The sequence below is a fragment of the Rhodamnia argentea genome, chromosome 5 (genome assembly GCF_020921035.1).
Source record: "Rhodamnia argentea isolate NSW1041297 chromosome 5, ASM2092103v1, whole genome shotgun sequence".
Classification (NCBI taxonomy): Eukaryota; Viridiplantae; Streptophyta; class Magnoliopsida; order Myrtales; family Myrtaceae; genus Rhodamnia; species Rhodamnia argentea.
The window spans coordinates 6511004-6532632 of NC_063154.1; the positions used below are offsets into that span (position 1 = coordinate 6511004).

General features: G+C 40.4%; 2 protein-coding genes across 6 annotated transcripts; both read right to left on the reverse strand.

The window, feature by feature from the left end:
• Window positions 1-1070: 1070 nt before the first annotated feature.
• Window positions 1071-6037, reverse strand: LOC115750549. Of its 5 annotated transcripts, XM_030688026.2 has the most exons (6): window positions 5375-6036; window positions 3512-4390; window positions 2885-3274; window positions 2026-2139; window positions 1550-1699; window positions 1071-1418 (listed from the first exon to the last, which is right to left on the reverse strand). In XM_030688026.2, the coding sequence occupies exons 2-6, from the start codon at window positions 4382-4384 to the stop codon at window positions 1281-1283; spliced, it is 1665 nt and encodes a 554-aa protein (XP_030543886.2). In that variant the 5' UTR covers window positions 4385-4390; window positions 5375-6036; the 3' UTR covers window positions 1071-1280. The 5 variants fall into 5 exon arrangements, with proteins under 5 accessions (XP_030543886.2, XP_048134388.1, XP_030543877.2 ...); XM_048278431.1 differs by having other exon boundaries at window positions 1546-1699; window positions 2885-4390; window positions 5375-6037; XM_030688017.2 differs by having other exon boundaries at window positions 2885-4390; window positions 5508-6036.
• Window positions 6038-9739: 3702 nt separating this feature from the next.
• Window positions 9740-13559, reverse strand: LOC115750569 (ACT domain-containing protein ACR4-like). The gene is made up of 8 exons (XM_030688039.2): window positions 13054-13559; window positions 12311-12383; window positions 12160-12205; window positions 11956-12070; window positions 11794-11861; window positions 11091-11681; window positions 10886-10990; window positions 9740-10367 (listed from the first exon to the last, which is right to left on the reverse strand). The coding sequence occupies exons 1-8, from the start codon at window positions 13055-13057 to the stop codon at window positions 10026-10028; spliced, it is 1344 nt and encodes a 447-aa protein (XP_030543899.1). The 5' UTR covers window positions 13058-13559; the 3' UTR covers window positions 9740-10025.
• Window positions 13560-21629: the final 8070 nt, after the last annotated feature.

The following is a 21629-nucleotide window of genomic DNA, read 5'->3' on the forward strand; positions in this document are numbered from 1 at the left end:
TTAAAACTGAATTGACATCAATGCAATAGGTTTAGAACTTTTTTGGTACTTTTCTCGCTTGAAAGTGGTTATAGTTTCTATTTATCGTCGAGCAAACTGTTGATAACTAAAATTTAACTACTCCACCAAGTCATTCATCGCATGAAGAAATTAGGGACCGAATTCGACCGCTAAACAAGAACGGCCACTCGCACTATTCGCGTTCGCGTAGGTCATCGCACATTATGATGACGATCACACTAAGTTCATACTGCCGCTGCCTCCGCGGACAAGCGTAGGATCCACTTTCCCGACACATTGGTCGTGAGTTGAGTTCATACTTCATAGGACATTTAAAAAGGAAAAAGATAGACTCGAGATTGGGCAGATAAGGAAGTAACAAATAAGGATAAACCGAATCTGACCATGGAAAAGGTTGGCGAAAGATTTGAAGATCGCCTCATCTTCTTCATATTACTGAGAACGATCGTTGAGATCGTGAGGGAGAGGGATTGATCGAGAAAAACGCAGAGAGGTTCGCACGAAAGAAAGGAGAATCGTGGGAGAGAGAAGACAAGCAGAGCTGCAGCGAGGTTCGCTTGTGCATTTTCTTGAATTGAGCATGTTAACTAAACAAAGAACATAATACAAAGTCAGTATCGATTGGAGCATACTAGTCAGTCTTAGCTCATGTCATGCATAACATTCATGCATTCCGTCTGCATATTTTTCCGACGTATAGATTGCGGAAACCTCTTGGCCATGGATAGCGATGATGCCCTTCACTCACTTAGCGCATCCCGGTTCTTAAATTCTTCTGTAATCTTATTTACTGCGCTTTGATTATTTCGATTGCGTACTCGCATGATGACCCTTGCATGTTTAATGTTTATTGGGTATTACTTTCTGGGCCAAAGTGAACATTCGGTTGCTGTGCATCTTAAGAGCACAAACTGAAAAACCTAGTGTTAGCCATTAGCAGAGTCTACAAGAGACTTTGGCCAAAAAAGGAACTCCATAGCGATGTCTTAGTCTCACAGGAGACACCAATTCTCACCCTTTCAACATAAAAAGCTCAAAGTTGTCACTTGTCAGCCCCTAAAAAAACTACACTTCTTCGGTAGAGGACTCTCTGTCTGATGGTATGTGTTACAGACATCCACTCTATACATGCATCTTAGAGAACTTAAGAATGACACATTATGGACAACAAAAAATCGCTATCTGATCACGGTTTCAGAAAAGAAGAGAAGAAACCGAGGCAGCAGCACTGCATACCGCTGTGTAGTATGATGATCGTTTTAAGCCCACATAAGTTTCTCCTTCATGCGAGCTAGTAATTTAAATTTCTCTTCAGCTTCAACCTGCTGGCGGATGTCATTTCTTGATGCCCGGTCTGGGTGAAATCTCAGCAAGGCACGTCTATAAGCTGTGTGTACCTGAAAAACCAACGTCACAATCCTCATTACAAAGGCTGATGGGAAGATATATGAGACCACCGTAACTCAGTCGACAGAGCGCCAAACCATGTGGAAGCTCTTCGCGTCTAACAAAGAAATAAGTAACTTGCCTCCTGTGGTAAGGGACACAAACCGCCTCCAATATGTATCCCCAGTCCACGAAGCAATGAGGCCATATCAGTGCATGTTATTTCCAGTTTAGTTATCTCCTTCCTTATTTCAGCACGAAGTTGCTCTTTCAGGTTCATGTTTTCCTCGTCCTGAACATTAAATCAGATTAAAGATACAAAAACAAATTAGTTGTGGCATCTAAAAAATGAAACAAATTTGCATCACGATAGCATATCCATATTACAACCAACTCAGGGGCTTTTAAAATGCTGAGCGCACGTGTAATTAGTTTTGCATGTCAAAGTAGAAGCATTCATATTTTTACTGATGAATATCATGCAACATTAAAAGTTCCATGTTCTTTTGTTTAAAGGTGAATTTGACAGTACATAAAGCCACTCCTCTGAAGAAAAACAGGCACATGTTAGATGAAAATAGCTTCAGAGCACACATATATGACAATTATAATATTGACCTTCTTTTGTGTCTGTCTCATCTCTTCAATCCGCTGCTTTTGCCTTCTTTCCATATCCAATAATCGCATATTTTCAGCTCTTCTTTTCTTCCGCAACCGCTGGACCTCTTCTGCCTGCAGAACAACACTCATAACTAAGCACATGTTCTTCTATAGTAATATCCAAGGAAGCAATTGACTCTTTGCAATTGCAGACTCTTAAAAAATACAGGGTAAAGCATATGAAGTATGCTTTTGAAAACAAAAAAAAGTTCTAACGAAAACAAACTGCATCTACCAACACTTCTCACAATGGTTCTAACGTAAACAAACTGCATCCACCAACACTGTTCCCGATGCCATAAATCAACATAAGCATAGAGGTACCAAGAAAAGCAAGTCAAAGTACTGGAACTGAGAATGGAAGTGCATGGCAAAGATCCAAGGCCCCAACTTTTTTCACAAGAATGTCTTCTGAATATCCAAAAGATTGATACTTCACAAAGTATTTCATCATCTCGGAAATAAAAATAACACCCTTTAAACTGTTTTACTACAGAAATGTCTATGTCAACCATCAACCAAACTAATTTAACATGTCATCATCAACAGCAGCAAAGACTTCTTAAAGCACAAAAGATGTAATAAATCCGGAGCAATTATGCAAAGATAGGGAGGTAAAAACGATCACCATACATTCAGAACAGGACATTCAATCTATATACATGCATTCGGGAGTCCGTCAATGCCTATTAGCATCCCAAATCAAAGAAGAAGGGCAAAAATAACTACATCATCAGAACAAATTGAAAGATGTAGGTAAAAACCCATGGAGAAGATTGCATGTACTTAACCACTGAGTTATTAAGTATGGTCCAACCTGTAGTTGTAATTGCCGCTGCCGAGATGCCCATTCTGCTTCCTCTGCTCGCTTGTATTCATCAGTTTCCTTAAGCATTTCCCGTCCATTGATAATGTCCTTTTGGACACTAGGCACGCAATCACCATCTTGAGCATGTGAACAATCCTTTTCTTCACGACTTAGAAGACTAGATGCTGATTTAGCAACTAAGTCTTCCTCTTCCACTATCTGAGTTCTCCGCGCAAGTTGTTCCGCGGTTTCATCATGACAAGCCATTGCACTTCTAACTCCAGACTGGCCAACAGATGAGGAAGTATCTTTACTGTCACCAACTTGGTATTTTGCACCACAATCAACATGTACTTTGCCTGTATGGCAGGATTTTGGCACCAATGGTTTGCCAGAGAGATTCTCTTTGTGAGGAACAGTTCTTTCATGCACTAGCTCATCAGGAACAGAATTGTTGCTGCGAAAACGCTTATTCTGTAGCCCATCACCCGCTTGTGCATCTCTTTCACCATCAGCAAAAGTTTCACTACCAATTTTGCTCTTCAACAAAGAAGACTGTTCCTTAACACTACTTCTTCCCTGGTCAGATTCATCAGGGATGTCCCTGGCTGGGGTAATATTGTCCAAAACAGATTTTCCCATACATTTGGACTCTTTACCCACACTATTATGTTGTCTATTGGCTCTGTCTTTACTGAACAATAAAGAGGGCTCGTCATGATCATGTCCGACTCCTAAATTGACAGGAAACCCCTCACCAGAAGAAAATTTTTCTTTTGCTTTTGCATTGCGTGAACTAGAACACGCTGGATTAGACGAGTAATAGTCCTCTTCACTCATGCAAGCATCAGTATGTAATCCAGAAGCCTTAACTTGATCTTCCGAATGAAGATGCATATTAAAGGTATCATGTTTTCTTTTAGAAAAAGCATTTTCCCACTGTTCACGAAGCTTCCCAGAGGGATCTTCCACGACCTCACAGTCAGAGAAATCACTATCAAAGGAGACATCTTCTGAAACGGGACTGAGACCATAACGATTTCTACAGGGAATTTCACCTTCACCACTATAGGAGTTCTTGCTCCTAGATGACTTCAAAGCACAACACTCCTCGGGAACGACACAACATTCATCAGCATCGGAGTCCGCAGATTCTCCCAAGTTGGAGGAGGGGGAGGGTGTTCTGCTTGGTGTGGCGTCGCCATCCGACTCACCAACACCTGCCACACTGGGTCCAGGAAGCTCAACATCCCCATTATCATCGTCATCATCAATACTAATTACACCCTGATTTGGAAACCCCCTATTCTTTTGTGGTACACCAGCACCTCGCAACTTCTCCTGTACAGCTTCAGGGACATCAATAATAATAACCTCATCGAAATCATCACAATCTACATCGATGAGAACAATGTTTTCGAAATTCCTTTTCACATTGCAACTATCTGGAATTGTCTTGCCAGCACAAGCTCTAGGATGCCAATTTGTGGATACTCTTTTTCCTCTCATTTCCTTCTGCGAAGAGAGATGTCACAGATGCATGAGTTTCCACTCAAAAATATGCACGAATTTAGAAAATTAGAAAACAAAACTTCCAGCTTCAAACCAACAGTAGAAGGTACCAAGTTGTGTGTCCCAAATATTGGTAGGAAAAGAAATGAAATGTCACCGCTAGTAACTGAATACACTTCATGTTGAAATCATGCAATGTGAAAATGTATAGACATAGTTTTTCCGGATGACTTGAAACTCGATATACAACAAACCATTGACCTAACCGAGAAAAAGCACAGATCATTGATTAGCACACACAAAATTATCAAAGCATGCACTAACCACGCGGTAGAACTACTGAATCCAAATTTGACTCTTCATTCAAACATCTCCATAAATGTCCATCTTTCTATATTTGAATATGGTAAAGCATTGACCTAAAAATTTTCACCAGGCTGATCGTTCCAGATACTAAAAAACCAAATCCAATATCTATATACAAATGGGAGATTATAACTATGTCAATTGTCAGCTCCTTCCAACCCAACCCAATTACCGGAGTTTACGATGTTATCAGAGCCCATCTCCAATATAATTCAACTGATAGTGACAAAAACCAAAACGAGTACAAATACAGGCATATAATCATGTATAGGGCTGTAAAATGATCCCAATAATCAAAAGGAACCCATTTCCACCTATTGGAAGATAAAATAGAGCAAAGGTAACGCAAACCACAATCACAAATACCAGAGCTCTCTTGTTTGAGAACAAACTACAAGATAAATCAGTAAAATTTCAGCAAAAATGAAACTGCGATGCTTGTTTGAGATTCAGCAACCAAGTGCATATCGAACTTTATCGAGATCAGCACCGTCCTCAGTTCTAACGCCAGTACCACTACCCATTCGAAGTACCCAAGAAACTCCACAATTGCGGGGTACAATACCATCTCACCAGCGTGAAAAATTAAGCAAGAATATGGGCAAGGAAAGAAGGACCAACCTCAAAGACGATGACCCACCAAAAATTCCCAGAAATGATCGAGATTTCAAACAGCTACCATCACAATTGAGCAAGCCAACCCCTAATCCGAATCCGAATCGGAACCAAATGGAGGAAAGAAATAGGAATTCACCTCGAAGCAGCGAAGGCCCTGCTCATTCGAGAACTTGAAGATTTCAGAGAGGCAAGCAATTACCAATCAACAGCAACTGCGAAGACGGTCGAGGTCGAGAGAGAGAGAGAGAGAGAGAGAGATCGAGCACCAAGCGAGTTAGGGTTTGAAAATTTAAACCCCCAAACGCCGTTGAGTCTTCTCCTTCCTTTCCATTTCCTGGGCAATTTTCCGGAACGGGAGACGAGACGGCGTGGCGTCATGTACGGAATCCGAAGAAAGGTCTCATCTTTCGTCACACGTGTCGGGGCGACGGGGAGAGGAAGATCGGCCGGTGATGTAACTGACTTTCACGGACCCGTTACAACGCAACGACGGGATCACCGAACGGTTTGCGATTGGTCGTTGCTGCTGCAGGTCGTCACCGGAGTGTCCCACGAGCGAAAGGACGAGGAAAGTGAGGGTGTGACTCTGAAGTTGCTTCGGACGGAAGAGTTGAGGAGGGAGGCCTGCTCCCAAAGTCTTTCTTTATGTTTCGGTTCTTGTATACGTATTTCGAAGCTTTGATACGAGAATACGAAATGATCATTTAACATTTTCACCATTCCGACAGTCAAATCCTTCAAAGTGGAAACACGGTTTTTTTTTTTTGGTCTGGTTCTATTATATTCTATCTAACAAGCTTACCATGTGTGCGCGTAAGTTATGAAATCCTGCTCTTTCCTCACGATTCCGTAATCAAGCAAGCGAAAAAGTTCAGGAAAATGCAGAAATTGTAAGTCAATTTCTAGTTTCGATGGTCAAGCGCACGGGCTAATACATGGGCAAGCCCATCTGCTAATTCGCGGGCCTTCTTGATCTGTTTCATACACACGCAGCCCTTTGACATTGAACTTGCAAATGGTCCATCTGTTCTGCTATGTGGATTGAGTGGCAGTTCTTTCAGCTGCAGGTTATCACTGAAGATCTCGGTCAACTCTGTGGTTTTTGGTGGGGGGGGGGGGAGGGAGTGTTCAGAGTAAGAATTACTTCAGTGGGAGCCCTGAAATTCTCTATTGGTCGGATCTCGCCCTTCCGGCAATTCGCGGAAGGATACTAGCAGGGAAAAAAAAAAAAAAAAACAGACGAGCAGATATGTTTGAAGTCACAAGGGTATCTTACTGCGAAAAGAGAGAATAGAGTAGGCAACCATTGATTGATTGCATCATTTTCTCGGTATATGATAACTAAGGAGGTCGAAGATGACGTGGATTGTCTGTGGAAGAGCATAAACGTGCTCGGATTTGGATCTGGTTCGCTTTTCATCCGAGGCCAGCATTGCCCTCTTTCAGAAACTGCTCGTCTTTGTGCATTAGAAGTTCAGCATAAAATGAACATTCAGGGTCACCAGGGAGTTCCCATCCCCAAGCTGATGTTTTGTGTTCAAGGATCGGCGGCTTAATCTCGAGTTGGTAGAATGACTGAAAAAACATTGTCAAGAGCTCAGGCGGCGCTTATGTATCTGCAGCAAGAGACTCCTAAATAAAGGAATTGTTTAGTCTGATTCCAGTTCCAATTACATTCTTTTGGGACTAACCAGAACACCTAGAACCAGCAGGATTGAAAATTTAATCAATCAAGAGCAGCTTTCGTGATCCGTTGGTCCATGAATACTGCATGTGCGAAGGCTTATGCCATCGTTTAAAGTGGGCGGCCAGACTCTTTCACACTGGAAATTTCCTGATCTTTAGGTTTGGGGAAGGTTTGTGCTAGAAATTGCGAGGTTTCAACTGCAGAAAAGGAAAACCGAGGTCGAATTTCAATCGTTGATCCGCATATTGGACTGCCGTGAACCTGAAGCTGTCTTCAGGAAATCGATATCCCCAATCGCAAAGGTCTATATTTGAAAGTTGAATGGTAGTGAAGTTTCACTCACACCAAGTTAAGGAAAGAAGATAACAAAAGCCACAACATTTGACAGTTCTTTTAAATCTTATTTCAGGGCGAGTGTACACCAAAGAGAATTTACACAGCAATGCATGACCATTTTCACGGAGATCACCAGGAAATCTTTCCACATTTTACCAGCTCAATTCAATGAGATCTTGCCGAATTATCCTGGGAAGCGCCTGCGGCCACATTACTCATCAGGGAAGGCATCACGAGAGGCGATAGCAGAGGGATTGGATCTTTATTCTGATAGAACGAGGATGACGAAGAGGAGGAGGACATCGACGAACTTAAGCCGCACCCCATTTCACCGGATTCGGCCCTCCGCTCGAGCGAAATCTGTGGCTTTAGTGGCAGAGGACACGGAGCTTTCTGCCGCAACCGGCTCATAGGCCTCCTGCAGGCGTAGACATCCTTGTGACCGCACATCTGGAAGCCCGGAAACTTGGAATCCGAATCCTCAACATTGCTTCCTCGATCTGATATCATTTGGTAATAAACTCAGTTCGGTTTCCCTAGCTTGAGTATGTGACTCTCAGATTCTCAGCAATAGATGCTCTATATGGTCTAGACGGTGAGGACTAATCGGCATTCGAGAGAAAGAGGCACATCCACCACGCAGATAAAGAGGATCGAATCATTGTACAACGGCACAGCATTTTTAACAAAAAAAAAAAGGGAGAAAAACAGGGAACGGTGATCGCGATGGACTTGGTTTTCAGTGAGCCATTCATTCTTCTTTTTTTTTTTTTTTTTGGGGGGGGTGTTGTTTGATTGCTTTTGCAGTAAGGAACAATGAATTGTTTTTCTTGGGCAGCTTCATGTGACAAATAAATTTTGTGTTGTTTTCAGTGACTGATTGAAGATGCTGAAGAAGCACATGAATGCCATTTGAATATAGTAGTTGTTCTTGGCTCTGACATTTTCTTCATTAACTTTGAGACAAAGTGACAGAGACTCGTTAGGGGGTGGATTGATCGTGGGTATTTTCTTATTCAACTTAAGGTAAAGCTCAAAGTTGCTGTTCATACGTTGAACTGATGCTGTGTTGATTAGTATAATCATTCGAGTCGGTTTTGACTGGTCAAACCCCGATGATTCTGTAATGATTGTCTTGCCAACCTACTTCATCAAATGGCAATCACACAGCACAAGCAACCATTAACCCTAGCAAGAAAATGTACAGGAGTTGACTGTTCAACAGCAGCCTAAACTCAAAGCCCATTTTTTGCATCATCCCTCTTCTAGCCTGAACGTGTGTGTGACTGTTCCTTTCATTTTGATTCTGGTGTCCCTAGCCACTGGTATGAGGCCAAATTAGGAGGCCATTTCCAGAATCTAGAGCATTGAACAACAGTAAAGTTCGATTATCTTGAGATCATTGGACGTGGCTTCAAATAATCCCGTGACGCCAGTTGGAATTTCGGACTACAAACACTGGTCCACATGGCGAAACCCCATTGCAGCAGTGACGCGGACAGACCGCGATTGTGCCAATCATTCTCTGATTGAGAACATGTGAGAATGAGAGTTAGCATTCGTCTCTCTCTCACCCCCTCTAGTTCACACCCAACTCTGAAATACACGGTCGAAAAGGCTGCTCAAATCGCTTTCTCCTTTGGAACTTGAAAGGATTTCAGTAGGACCATTTTGAGCTGTCCTGGGAAAGAGATGGGTGGACTGGACTAACTACTTATCCAACTAACAATTTGGTTGCACCAACAATCATCACCCATAATTGAACCTTCACATCTATCATCTGTGAAAAACTGAAGTGTATCTATCATATGATCCATGACCCGAGAAAAAGCAAAAAGCAAGAAATAATGACATGAATAAAGTTTGAAGCTTTCTCTTTTCTCAAACTGCTGCATTCTACAGGGATCACGAAAATCATCAACTGATATGGAAAGAGCCATCTAGTTATCTTTAACTGCAGATAAACACCCAATTCTTGGTGTTACAGCACATATCCAGCCACATACATCGCCTGTTGATTGACTGGTCATAGCAAAATGGAAAATTTCAAGGTTGGTAGATTCACCTAACTGCTAAATCCATGTGAGCTTATTTCTGCAGCATTTTGGTATATCCGATGATAAGAAAAGCCGTTCGCTTGAATCCAATAAACAAAGGACACAACATAAAATGGTTGACCTCAACTCTCCCATTTGCCAAACTAAAAAATGGGTCTTAAATGTTCAACTGATGCAGGAACCATCTGAACCCTAACCATAGAAGAGTTTCTTGTGAGACAAACTCTTAACAGCCCGGAAGGAAAAGTAAGAACATTAGAGGGCAAAGAATGATTATATACAATGGTTAGATGAAAATCCTTACACAAATCGGGTCTCTTTCATCACTTTTTTGGTTCCAACGCAAGGTTGGTTCCACAGTAACCAAATAAAGGTCAGGTAGGCGACCGGCAAACATTTACATGGCCTCACACTTTTCTAATGGCTAACCCTTCTTCCTCCTTCAGGAAAATGGCTCTTCCTAACATCAGTGCTCGCATCTACTTAAAAGAAAGAAACCGAAAAGATATTTTCCATGGGGATTCCAGATAACTGGCTAATCAAATATACATGAGAAGATAAGCTGTGAGTTTTGTCAAGAGTATGACCTAACTAAACCAAAGTTGACGAAGGATCTCGACCTGAAGAGACCACCAAAGAGGAACCTAGTGGGAGATTCCTGAGCAACAGGCTTTGACTCTTTGGAACTTCCTTTGACGTGAAGTATGGTCTGGCCAATAGTTTGGCGAATGGAATCTATTGTCTTGGAGTCTACAGGGTATCCCGATGAGTCTTGCACGTAAAATGTGTTCACTGCTTTTCCGTCTTTGGTGGTGACTTCCGCTCTAGTCACGGTGAGGCTGTTTTCTCTGAAGATGCGAGTGACATCAGACAGCAGCCCGACTCTGTCAGTCGTGCACAATTCTAACTTCAAGCCCTGCATAGATGCAAAAACTCACCGTCAAATAAACATTGCAAATCCAGCCGATCAATAAAACAGAAAGCAGAAAATTGGCTTAAGGTGTTCTGGAATCTTGGCATGCGATACTCTTAAGAACATGTTCCCTTCAAACATGTGAGAACACAACAAAAGTGTGAGAATAAGACATTAACAGACTTTTGTCTGTTTCGGGGTTCCAGAGAAAGGCAATGGTCTTATACGAAAACTCTCAATAAGATTCTGAAGGACTCTCCCAGCTCATGAATTTTAAATTTAGGCAAGTACAGAAATTCAAATAATACATGTAGATAATCACTTCAACAAAAGTTCAGTGAAGAGATCAACCAGCAAGATGCATCCTTCGGTATCTAAATAAGTTTTCGAATGAAAATAAAGTGAAAACTATAAAACAGGACAAGCACATGAAATTCTACAAATAGGATGGCTTTAGTTCATCGTCTCATATGCACCGTTCATCAAAAGCAGTAATAATATATTCACATGATTTCCCTAACCTCAGATACCCTTCTCTCAATAGCGGCTTCGAGACAATGCATCAATCTTTCCCTTTCTGCATCTGAGTTCACAGGGGATCCATCCAGATGCCTGATATAGTACTCCTGCACAATCGACCAATAATGTCAATAATAAAACACTCTAATTGCAGTCCATGTGCCATGAAATCCTCCTTTCATACGTCCAGGGTACAAAAACGCATACCTGATAAGCTTCAGGCCCCTCCACAACAATGTTCGCATGGAACACAACATACTGCATATCAGTCAACGTGCAAACCGTGTCGAACAGAAGTTTCGGCCGATCTTTGCTCCGAATAGTGACAACCGAGTAGTCTTTGTCATACCAATTAACAACCTCTACATTAGGCCTTTGCTTCTCATCCAACCCTTCATCATAAGTTCGTTCATAATCCCGATCGGCAAACATCATCTGGTGAAGCCTTCTTGTAGTGAGAGTGACCCCATGCAAGACCATGGTCTTCGCTCCCCGGGATTTGTTGCTTCCCTTGAGGACATTGCACAGCAGTTCCTTGATTCTAGTTAGCCTCTCCGGATCGGTAATAGCCGACCCAGTTTCCTCGTCTGTGACATGCATTACTGCGGCGGCACGGGTGTTGTGGGTCCACACCTCGGCGCTCACCACATTGCACTTGAGATGGGTGAGGACGGCGCTTACTTCAGATAGGAGACCCGGCCGGTCACTTCCAGTCAACTCAATGGCAGTGTGGTCATCCGAGGGCTTAAACCCGACCGATCTTAAGGAGGAAGTGAAACATGAGTCTGGCCCGAGAACCTAAAGATGAAACGGTAAAACTATGAGCAGAGAGATGCGAGGAGCAGAAGAAAGAGCAAGAATAAGAAAACCAATGGGAAAGGACTAATAGATAGTGCTGACTACAACTTACCTTCTTAATATAATCAAGGATCTCATCATCCATAATTTTGTTTCCATCTTGACCGGTAACATTAAAGACTGGTCACGGTAAAATAAGGACAGTTAGGTTTCGGAGACATAGTTGAGGAACCGCTCTATCAAGAAAAGCCATGGAAAGTATGCAAAGGCCTACCGTCCATAAACCATCCACCATCAGAGGAAATGTATGCTTTGGTAATGATAAGGTTGAGATCAGTGAGGACTTGTACAACTTCCAGTAGTATTCCAGGTCTGTTTGCACTGTCAACCTGAAACATGAAGAGAAAAGGTGCCAAACGGTTATAAAAAAAGACAACTTTGTTAAACAGATAAAGGAGAGAACAGAAAGAAGCCATGCCTGGATTACTGTTGCGTTCTTGCAAGCCTCATTGTCAATCACAACTCTGCAAAAGCAGAGCAGATAAGTGGAACAAAAACATGAATACCTAGTTGTCTTACATATAAGCAAAATCAAATTCAGAGATATGACAGAGAAGGAAACTGCTAACCTGGGTGGATTCATTCTCCGGATGAGTTTCTCATATTCATCGTCCATGTTAGGTGAAAAGCTCATGTTGATGTCTATAGAAGCAGAAAAGGCAAGAAAAAAGGAAAGGAAATTTCAAATTCACTTCCTTAGGTGAAGCTGATGCTAATGAACAGAAAGAACCAATCCAGTCAAGTGAAGAAAAAGGCAGTTGACTGGAATCCCCCAGCACCAATCAGAGAAAAGATACCGAGGAATCACCCACAAACATTACGAAAGAAAAGGGACAATCCCAGCAAGGTACTTGAAGACCAGGGGGTGTTAAATAAGACAGACCAATCAACAACATCTCCAAAATCTAGAGGAAATTATAACATGTAAATCGTCACCAAACCCACTCCCCTCAACGAAGATCCGAAAAAACGAAATGACCAAAAAGCAGAGATTCTTTCACATAGCAGAGATGCAGGACGTCCCAAAGATTCCTAAAAAAGGACTCCAAATCCAAGGCGGAGAAGCTGAATCTGGTGTTTGATACCATAAATCCAAAAGAGTTCATCAACATTAGCTGACAAAGCAATGGAACAATGGCCAAGGACAGAAGACAATGCAACCATGAACAATACCCAGTACAGAATCTTAGACGAAAACAAGGGGATTAACCCAACCAAACAAAAAGAAAGGCTCTGAAATCATGAGACAACCATCCAAAGAACAGAGCACGAGAGACGCAGAGACTCGCCGAACGAAGAAGACAGGACGTACCCATTTCAGTTTTTTGAGGATTTCTTCGTGATCTGCTCACTCCTGTAAGTCCTTCCTCGGTTCTCTCAATATTAAGAAGAAGAGGGGAGAGGATTCGTGCCAACAACTATTACACCAAACTCTGAACTGCGCGTGTCCATATATATATACACGGACCAAGGTGAGATCTTTAACCAGCTCTCTGGTGAGATCTTTAACCAGTTCTCTCTCTCTCTCTCTCACCTGATTTCTCTCTGCCTACAAAGGAAGAAAATAAGAAAAAATTTTATTACAATCGCGTATGCCCTTATGTATTTTCGCAATACGCATACCTTAAAGAGACGAAACGAACACAGCCCCCCAAAAACAAGAAAAGAAAATCTCCTAAATCAAGACCCGACCCCGACATCATATTCCCAAAACCTGCGACTCCCATGAAAGTACCCACAACCCATCTCTCTCTCTCTCTCTGCGTGATGCGTGGCTAATTTCAGTTTCGCTCTCAATGGGGTATGTTTCAGTACTTAAAGAGCAAGTTCCTAAAACGTGAGAGAGAGAGAGAGAGAGAGGGAGAGAGAGAGAGAATCTGAATCTGAATCTGACTCTGACCCTGACTCTGACTCCGGCGCATGTTAGCGGGGGGAAACTGTACACGAGGAGGGAATTGACGGGTGGCCGCACCGGTGGACCTAAATTTCCTTTCTCTTTTTTTGGGTTTTGATTTCTCAGAAAACAAAGAACCTTCACGTGCTGCTAAACAGAAGTGAAAGAAAAGGACGTGGACAGGAGAAGTAAATAATCTCCAAGGTTTTCGGACAGGACCAACCATAAAACACCATTTTAGATCCTACAGAGGAGTCTCCTCAGTTCACTTCAAGTAATACATTCAATCGATATCGATCGCAGCAGCACGTCGGTACAGCCGCCATTTCATTACGGCATTGTTATAGATCGACCGCTTGTTATGGCGATATTTCTTTGTATAACGGTTATTTCAGTCTGCCTAATACTCGTGTCTATTTTTTCTTGCTTAATTTACCGATATTAAATTATCAATCATGAGTTAAATTCATATGAAGTACGACAAGCTATGTTGTATAATTTTCTTCTTTTTGTAATGATAACACCAATTATAATTATTTCAGGTGACTAATAAATAAGATATTGAATAATAAGCAAATAATTGACGCGATAACAATTACGTTATCCCGATAATACGTTATTTGTATTGTTTTAATAGTTATTTATTGCATAGTAATTGGCATTATATCAGTTGCTCTTGCCCACTATTAGGTACAACCATCTAAACTTTTCATCGCTAAATAGTATATATGACGTGATTATTCTCTTAATTGGTAAATTATTTTAAGTAATGCTGAAGTAGTTAAATAATTGTAATTTGAATCATACTACTAATTATCTGATAAATATATTCACGTATTATATGATGAAATGTGCATTGGAATTATGAATCGCATTTTGGAGAGATTATAATATCTTGATAATGAGTATGGAGTGTTACGTACGCGTTTGCTTATTAAAGAGAAATCATCTATCTTTCAATGTAATCATATGTTATGAGGTTAACTTTCAATTACAATCATCAAAAAATGTAAAATACAATAAATAATAGGCAAAAGAACACTTGAAGTCTCAATATTTGTGTATGGCAATAATTTTAGTGTCAATATTTTTTTTTATCACTTAAGTGTCAATTTTTTTTTTAAAACGGCTATTTCAATACCAAGTTCGACGAGACTTGCCGGAAATCATGCATGGTGCATATGTGGCTCATCGGAGATCCCATTCAGCAATAAAAAAAGCCAAAAATTAATAATAAAAAAATTCCACCGAATAAGCTAAAAACTAAAAAACAGTTAAAAAAAGTACCTAAAAAAATCAGGACTTCAGCATTTGTATTTGCAAAATTAACTAAATAGCAAAAAAAAGTAAAAAAAAAAATCAAGATAAGCTGCAAGCTTGCATAGCCCTCGCCACGGCCCCCCACTTGTCACCCACAATCGCCCGCAATGGCCAGCAACGAGTGGGGATTGGTCGGTTGGGATCGACGACCCCTAGCCACTAGATGGCAGGGCGAGGGTCGCCCCGCCGAGCTCCGGTGAGGGCCAGCAGCCCTCGACCGGACCTAGGCGAGGGTCGCCGATTTGGGTGAGGGCCGCTACCCTCGCCAACACTCGGCCGGGCGACCCCCCCCCCGGCCAACTAGTCCCCACCCATCGCCGGCCATTGTCGGTGATGGTGGGCAATAGCGACGGCGAGGGCTTGGGAGCCCTAGTTGCTACAACAGATCCATTTCCTTTTCTTTTTTTTTTCTTTTTAGTTATTTAGCTATTTTTAAAAAATATTCTAGTTTATTTTGTAAAAAGATATTACACGTGGATGCCATGTGGACTGATTTTTTTATTAAAAAAATTCACATATTGTTAAAAATTAATAAAAAAAATGCCACGTGTCTTGTTTGACCGGATTAGCACTTGAGTGATTGTTTTTTTACCGAAATTGACACGTAATCGATCGTTTTTCACCGATTTAACACCTAAGTAATCCAAAAAAATATATCGACACTAAAGTGAGCGCCATATAAAAATATTGACACTCCAAGCGTCCTTTTGCTGTATATGGCATATTAAACTCGTAAATCACGATTGACCATTAAAATGATAACTATTATATTCTCCGTAGTCCAATTTTAGCGGTTCTTTGAGGGTTTTGGCTATCCTTTCTAATTATATATGTCATTCGTGAAACAAAAAGGTGTAATGAATGGTACATTACTGAAACCATATACCTTAATAATCATTATAGCTTGATTACTTTATAGCGTGATAGCTGTTACATTATAGTCTTATTCGTTTACTACAATCCAACGAGTTATAAACGTAATCGGATACGTTTAATTGTTGATGAATCACTTAGTCTCAACTTGTGATGATTCATTAATTCCTCGCGATATAATTACGGATATTAATACTAACGAAGTTCCTTATCTTCCTGCCTCATTGAAACGCATTTAGAGTAATTTATGAGTACTTTCCGACGAGCAAAAACAAATCAAAACCTAATTAGCAACATTTTTTTTTTGTCGAAATTAGCAACATTTGATTTCAAATAGTCCATGTACACGTGAACTACGAGACATAGACAAAAGATCTAAACTTGTCATTTTTTTATGTAGGTATTTATTGAATAATTAGGACATAATACATATAGAAAACTTATTCGCGATATGTTTTTTAATATCAATGAATGCTTAAAGTAGGGAAAATTACAAAAAAAAAATCATAAGCCTATTGCAATTGTGTCAATTCAGTCCCAAATTATTTTATTTTTTTTGCCAATTGAGTGCTAAACTTTTTGCATCTGTGCCGGTTTGGTTCATTTGGCCGACCTCACCCAGTGGCCGGCGAACTCCGGCGACCCCCTCACTGGACACAGCTCACTGGCCATAGTGGGAAGAAAAAAAAAGAAATTAGAAACAAAAAAAGATAAGAAAAATATTGAAATAAAAAAAGAAATAAAAAATTATTCACGTTAGCTTGGGCCGAACAAATGGACTGATTGGCATATATACAAAAGATTTAGGATTCAATTGGCACAGTTGCAACATGTTTAAGGCTTTTTTTTGGTAAATTTTCCTTTCAAGTACGAGGCCGAAATATAAATTACTTCAAACTTTCATAACCTCTTTAGCCTATTTGGCATGGAAAATTTCGGACTCCAACCCTTATAAATTAATCCACGTTCTTAATAAATAATTAAAAATAAGAAGAAGAAGAAGAAGAAAGGCGACAAATCTATCACCGGGCATAGAAATGCATAAAAACATAATTAACCAACCCTAATCTCGATGGTTTTTCCTCGTTAAGCTCTGTCTGTAGTCCCCCAAAGTCAAACGCAAATAAAATACTATAAATATCCTCTAATGTACAGAAGATACGACTATAAATATAACATCAGCCCTAACCAAAGCAGGCTAAAAATTAGCCCTCAAAACTTAAGAGGTGGTCAGCCGAAAATAGTTGGCGTGCGGCGTGGGGCGCACCCACGCGTGTCTTGCGGTTCATGCCGGGCTCAATTCCTCCACTACGCGGTCCCATTGCTTGCCCTGAAACAGTCCTCAATTTGTACCGCGCAATTGAGTAGTCATACTTGTGTATCTCGTGCGTAACTAAATGTATTGGGTGACGTCGACTTGACACTACGGTGACTCTAAATCTCATCACTCTAGTTCTAAACATTCACGCGAAATTTCAATGCAGTTATTACGGCCAATTTTCAAGTCAAATCGCCAACGAGGTGGTCCGGTTGTCGCCGGCTGTCCTACGTGGTACATCGCCATATCGGCGATCTCCAACGAAAATTTACTGGAAGAACTTCATTGTAATTTCATGTGAAGGTTTAGGACTAAATTGGCAAAAATTGAAAGTCCGAGACTGAATTGGTATCCATAAAATAATTGGAGAATCACCCCTCTTTCATACGAAGCACCAAGAAATCTTTGAAAATTTATGAACGTTCGAAAGCAGACGCGCTCCTAGTCTTCGGCATGCGGTCGTAACGTCGCTAAGTTCGTAGCCAGTTATCACCCTCATGGCCATGGATCGTCTACTAAGCAATGGTGGGCCTCTACAATAAGGAAATTTCTCAAATTTTGGTATTTTCATTATTCGGGAAAAGTACCAAAAAGTCATAAAGCTATTGTATTGTTATAATTTAAGTCCTAATTTTTTTACATGGACCAATTTAATCTTAAACGTTTTTGTATTGATAACAATTTAGTCCATTGGGCCAATTTAGCCGAAAATCGTTGACGTGGAAGTTGGCCGTCTTACGTGGCACCAACGTCGCTGACGTGTACATTTTTATATAATTTTTTAATTTTCTTTTTGAATTTTGTTCCCTTTCTTTTTTGTTCTTTCCAATTTCTTTTTGTCAAAGGCCGGCCGATGAGGGCTGGCCTCACACGGGTGAGCGCCGGCGAGGCGCCCCCTCGCCAAATTCGGTGAGGTCGACCCTCGACCGGGCGTGGCCCGATGAGGGCTCCCCTTGCTAGCCATGGCATGTGGCCGGCCGACCACTGGCAAAAAAAAAAGAAGGGAAAAAAGTGAAAAAATAAAAAATAGCAATTATTAAAGATGTCAACGTCATTACTAGCCGTGTCATGTAGGACGGTATACGTCCACGCTAGCGATTTTTTGCCTAAATTGACCAAATGGGCTTAATTGGTATTAATGCAAAAAAGTTTATGACTAAATTGATCCAATTCAAAGGTTTGTAACGGAATTGGAATCAACGAAATAGATTAAGGATTTTTTTGATACTTTTCCCTTCATTATTCAGTAAATTAAGGTATGGGACTCAGATTTAATAAATTAACAGCTTGGTCCTGCTTTGCGTTGACTGTGGAGGAGCGAGGACAAGATTTGGACCATGATCCATCGTTTCCTGTCTTTTTTCTTTACTGACTATTGTCTCTGGCGCCAACTGTTGTCTACATATTGATTCTATTTCACCAAGACATGGGGGAAAAGAAGAAAAGGAAAACCCTTCTCGAGAAGCACCAAACTTAAAAATCATCCCGCAGGATCTTTGCACTAGCTCTACCTATTCGTCTTAGGTTAATAAAGGACTCACGGGCACGCATCAAGTTCAGACATCAAGTTCTAACATTTACGAAACGAGGTGGTCGGCTTTGACAATCTTTCGATTCAAGACGCAAGAGCACGAGCGTGATTCACCACCACCTCGAAGGGGGTGGTTCTTTGTTTTCAGTCTGCTAGGTCTATCGGTTCGGCTTATCCGAGTCCGAACATCACCGGCACGTCCTCTCCGAGTGCTGCTCATGAAGCCTCCGCCAAAATGGGAAATTTATCCCCTTTGGAATCCACTCTTTTCCTACTGGGAAAAGTGAACTTATTCACCTTCCATTACCAAGCATGTGCAGAGAATTGGTGTGGACCTAGTGCATTTTTCATTCGAGGCTTCGTGTTGTGGGCGACAGAAGTGACTGGTGTGGCTCAAGATGCTTTGCGTTGGGCACCTGAACTTTTTCTTCTTTATGCTTTTGGCATATCGCAACAAAGAGTCAAAGGCCCACGCGCGTTAATGGCGGCAACGAAGCATTGTCTTTCGTCCGTCGGTGGGGGGGTTGGATGATATTCATCGTGGGAACGAGGATCGATCACCAAACGTCCTCGAAACCCTAATCAAGAAAAACTAAGAGTAGTCAACGAGTCTTGGTGGATAGAATTTGGGGGCTCAAGAATTGGGCACTACACACTACCAAAAAAGAAGGAAAGTTATAAATCTATTGTACGGGTACCGCAGCCCTAAATCTTTCGATTTTGATGATTCGTCAATGCAATCCTTCCGATCAATTTTGTTGGAGATCATTGATGTTGATGCTGACTGTTTTATGTGATACGATCGGCACCGACGTAAATTAATTTTTTTTTTGTTGGCAGGTTTTTAGATATTTTGTCTGAATTTTGTGGTTTTTTATCCTTTTTTTCTTCTTTTTTTCCTTTTCTTTTGGCGTCATCGGAAACGATAAGAAAAGAATAAAATAAAAAATAACAAAAAATATTAAAAGTTAATTGTCCACGCCAGCGCCGACTAAGCCATGTAAGAAGGTCGATTGTCCACATTTGTGATTTCCAACAAAAGTCGATCGAAATGATTGTATTGGCAAATCATCAAAAGATTAAGAACTAAATTGGTCATTTTAAAAGATTTAAAGCTAAATTGGCATCCATACAATAGATTTATGACTTTTTAAATAATTACCCCCGTGCAAATCACCTGCATCGATAAGGAAAACCCACACTCTTACCATATATGTAATGAGTCTTCATGCGCGAATATTCACTTAAATCAGGCTTTATCAATACATACCAAATAGATTTTCCGAGGATTCGTGGGAAGCGCGATCCGTGAGCCTCGGAATCTGTCTCTTGTCGTTGTTTCCCATTCTCAAGGAAACTGGTCATCCAACCACAAGATGATTCCTGGTGGCTTCCTCGTCAGATTCTAAGGCTGGGGATTCTTATGTATGGATGACATCTACATTGTGTCTTGGTTCAGGCAAAAGTAGCTGGATCGATGTACGATAATTTATATCTTAATATTTTAGATGATGAAAACATTTCCGTCGTTAACAACAATTTACATCTCAATATCACGTTGGGGGCGATAGAAACAATTTATATCTCGATATATTTTGTAAATACCGTGGTCCCGTGCTTTAACTTTTACTTAGTATGACTAATCTTTCTAAATATGCAAAATATCCACGTGTAATGTTATGCATAATCTTTTTATTATTTTTAATTCATACCTTTTTTTTTTCTATTAATCTCGAATAGATTTTAAATGTATGTAGCAACTCCTTAGGACCACATTAATAACCATGCATTGATTCTAATACCATCCAATGCTAGGATTGCCGAACCAACCTACTTATAAAAGGTCAATACAAAAGAGCTAAAAAGCATCGGGCCATATTTTTGGCACGTGTGAAAATGTATGATAGCGCCGAGAGCTTTTAAGATTTCGTATTCAGATGCATTCAATTCTATTGAGGGTCTGTTGATCAAAAATTTAATTTAAGTTCCAATTTGCTTTTAGGAAAATCCAAAATATATCGGCGATAATATCTTATCTGATAACGCCATTAAGCGCCGAAAATTAAAAACGGGAAACACTTAATGAGATTAAGCTTGCTCAATAACTTCGGATAGAATTGACTTAAGCGGCTCGATTAATTCAAAAACCCAATTGATATGATTAGTAACCGCGTGGGCACATAATTCGATAGATAGAGATACAATTATGGGCAATAAGTAATTTTTCGAATTTATAGATAAAACCTATCAAAAGTGGTCTCTTTCTTTCTATATTTGGTGCGAGATCAATGTCGTACGACCATCAACTTTCAATTACCATAAACAAATTCAATTCCAGTTTCACGTCAACATTTAAAAGTAGTATCCAAACCTCCAGCACTTAATTTTTGGTTTTACCAAACGCGTTCCTATAGCTAACTACCAACAACCAACGCAATCTAATTCCGACCACCACCAAAAAAAAAAAAAAAAAACTGTTTTTCCCCCCCGCATTCATTCGTTAATCTACTCCAATTCAATTAAGAGGTAGGTCTTGTTAATAGAGTGTCCTCTCAGCGTTTGTAAAGAAAGAGTAGCACTTTTCATACACCGACGGCAACTCTACATCATCAAAACGGAGCTTTAGGATCTGTTTATTTCACGAAAAATGAGTTGTTATGGAATATACTTTTCAGAAAGTCAATTTTCAGAAAAATGACTCTTTTTTTTCTATGTTTGTTTGAGATATGAAAATGCATTGGAAAATATTTTATGTCGTTTGGTAAGAAAAGCCTAATTTGATTTTCTGCCTCATCTTTTGATCGACAATTTCTGATATAGACCCGATCATCTTATGTGGCACGGCCGTCGCTAATGTGGACGATTTTTCTATTTAAAAAGATTAATTTTTTTTTATTTTTGATTTTTTAATTGATCTTATATTATTTTATTTTCTCTTCTTCTTTTTTTTCT

Excerpts from the sequence above, each read along its gene's own strand:
- LOC115750569 (XM_030688039.2), bottom strand. Across the intron at positions 11,682-11,793 it reads TCCTTGATTATATTAAGAAG|GTTCTCGGGCCAGACTCATG; the intron begins GTAAGTTGTAGT and ends TTTCATCTTTAG. Across the intron at positions 10,368-10,885 it reads TTGAGAGAAGGGTATCTGAG|GGCTTGAAGTTAGAATTGTG; the intron begins GTTAGGGAAATC and ends GCATCTATGCAG.
- LOC115750549 (XM_030688017.2), bottom strand. The coding sequence starts at position 4,384 with ATGAGAGGAAAAAGAGTATCCACAAATTGGCATCCTAGAGCTTGTGCT. Across the intron at positions 2,140-2,884 it reads AGCGGCAATTACAACTACAG|GCAGAAGAGGTCCAGCGGTT; the intron begins GTTGGACCATAC and ends GTTGTTCTGCAG. Across the intron at positions 1,419-1,549 it reads TGTGTCCCTTACCACAGGAG|GTACACACAGCTTATAGACG; the intron begins GCAAGTTACTTA and ends TTGGTTTTTCAG.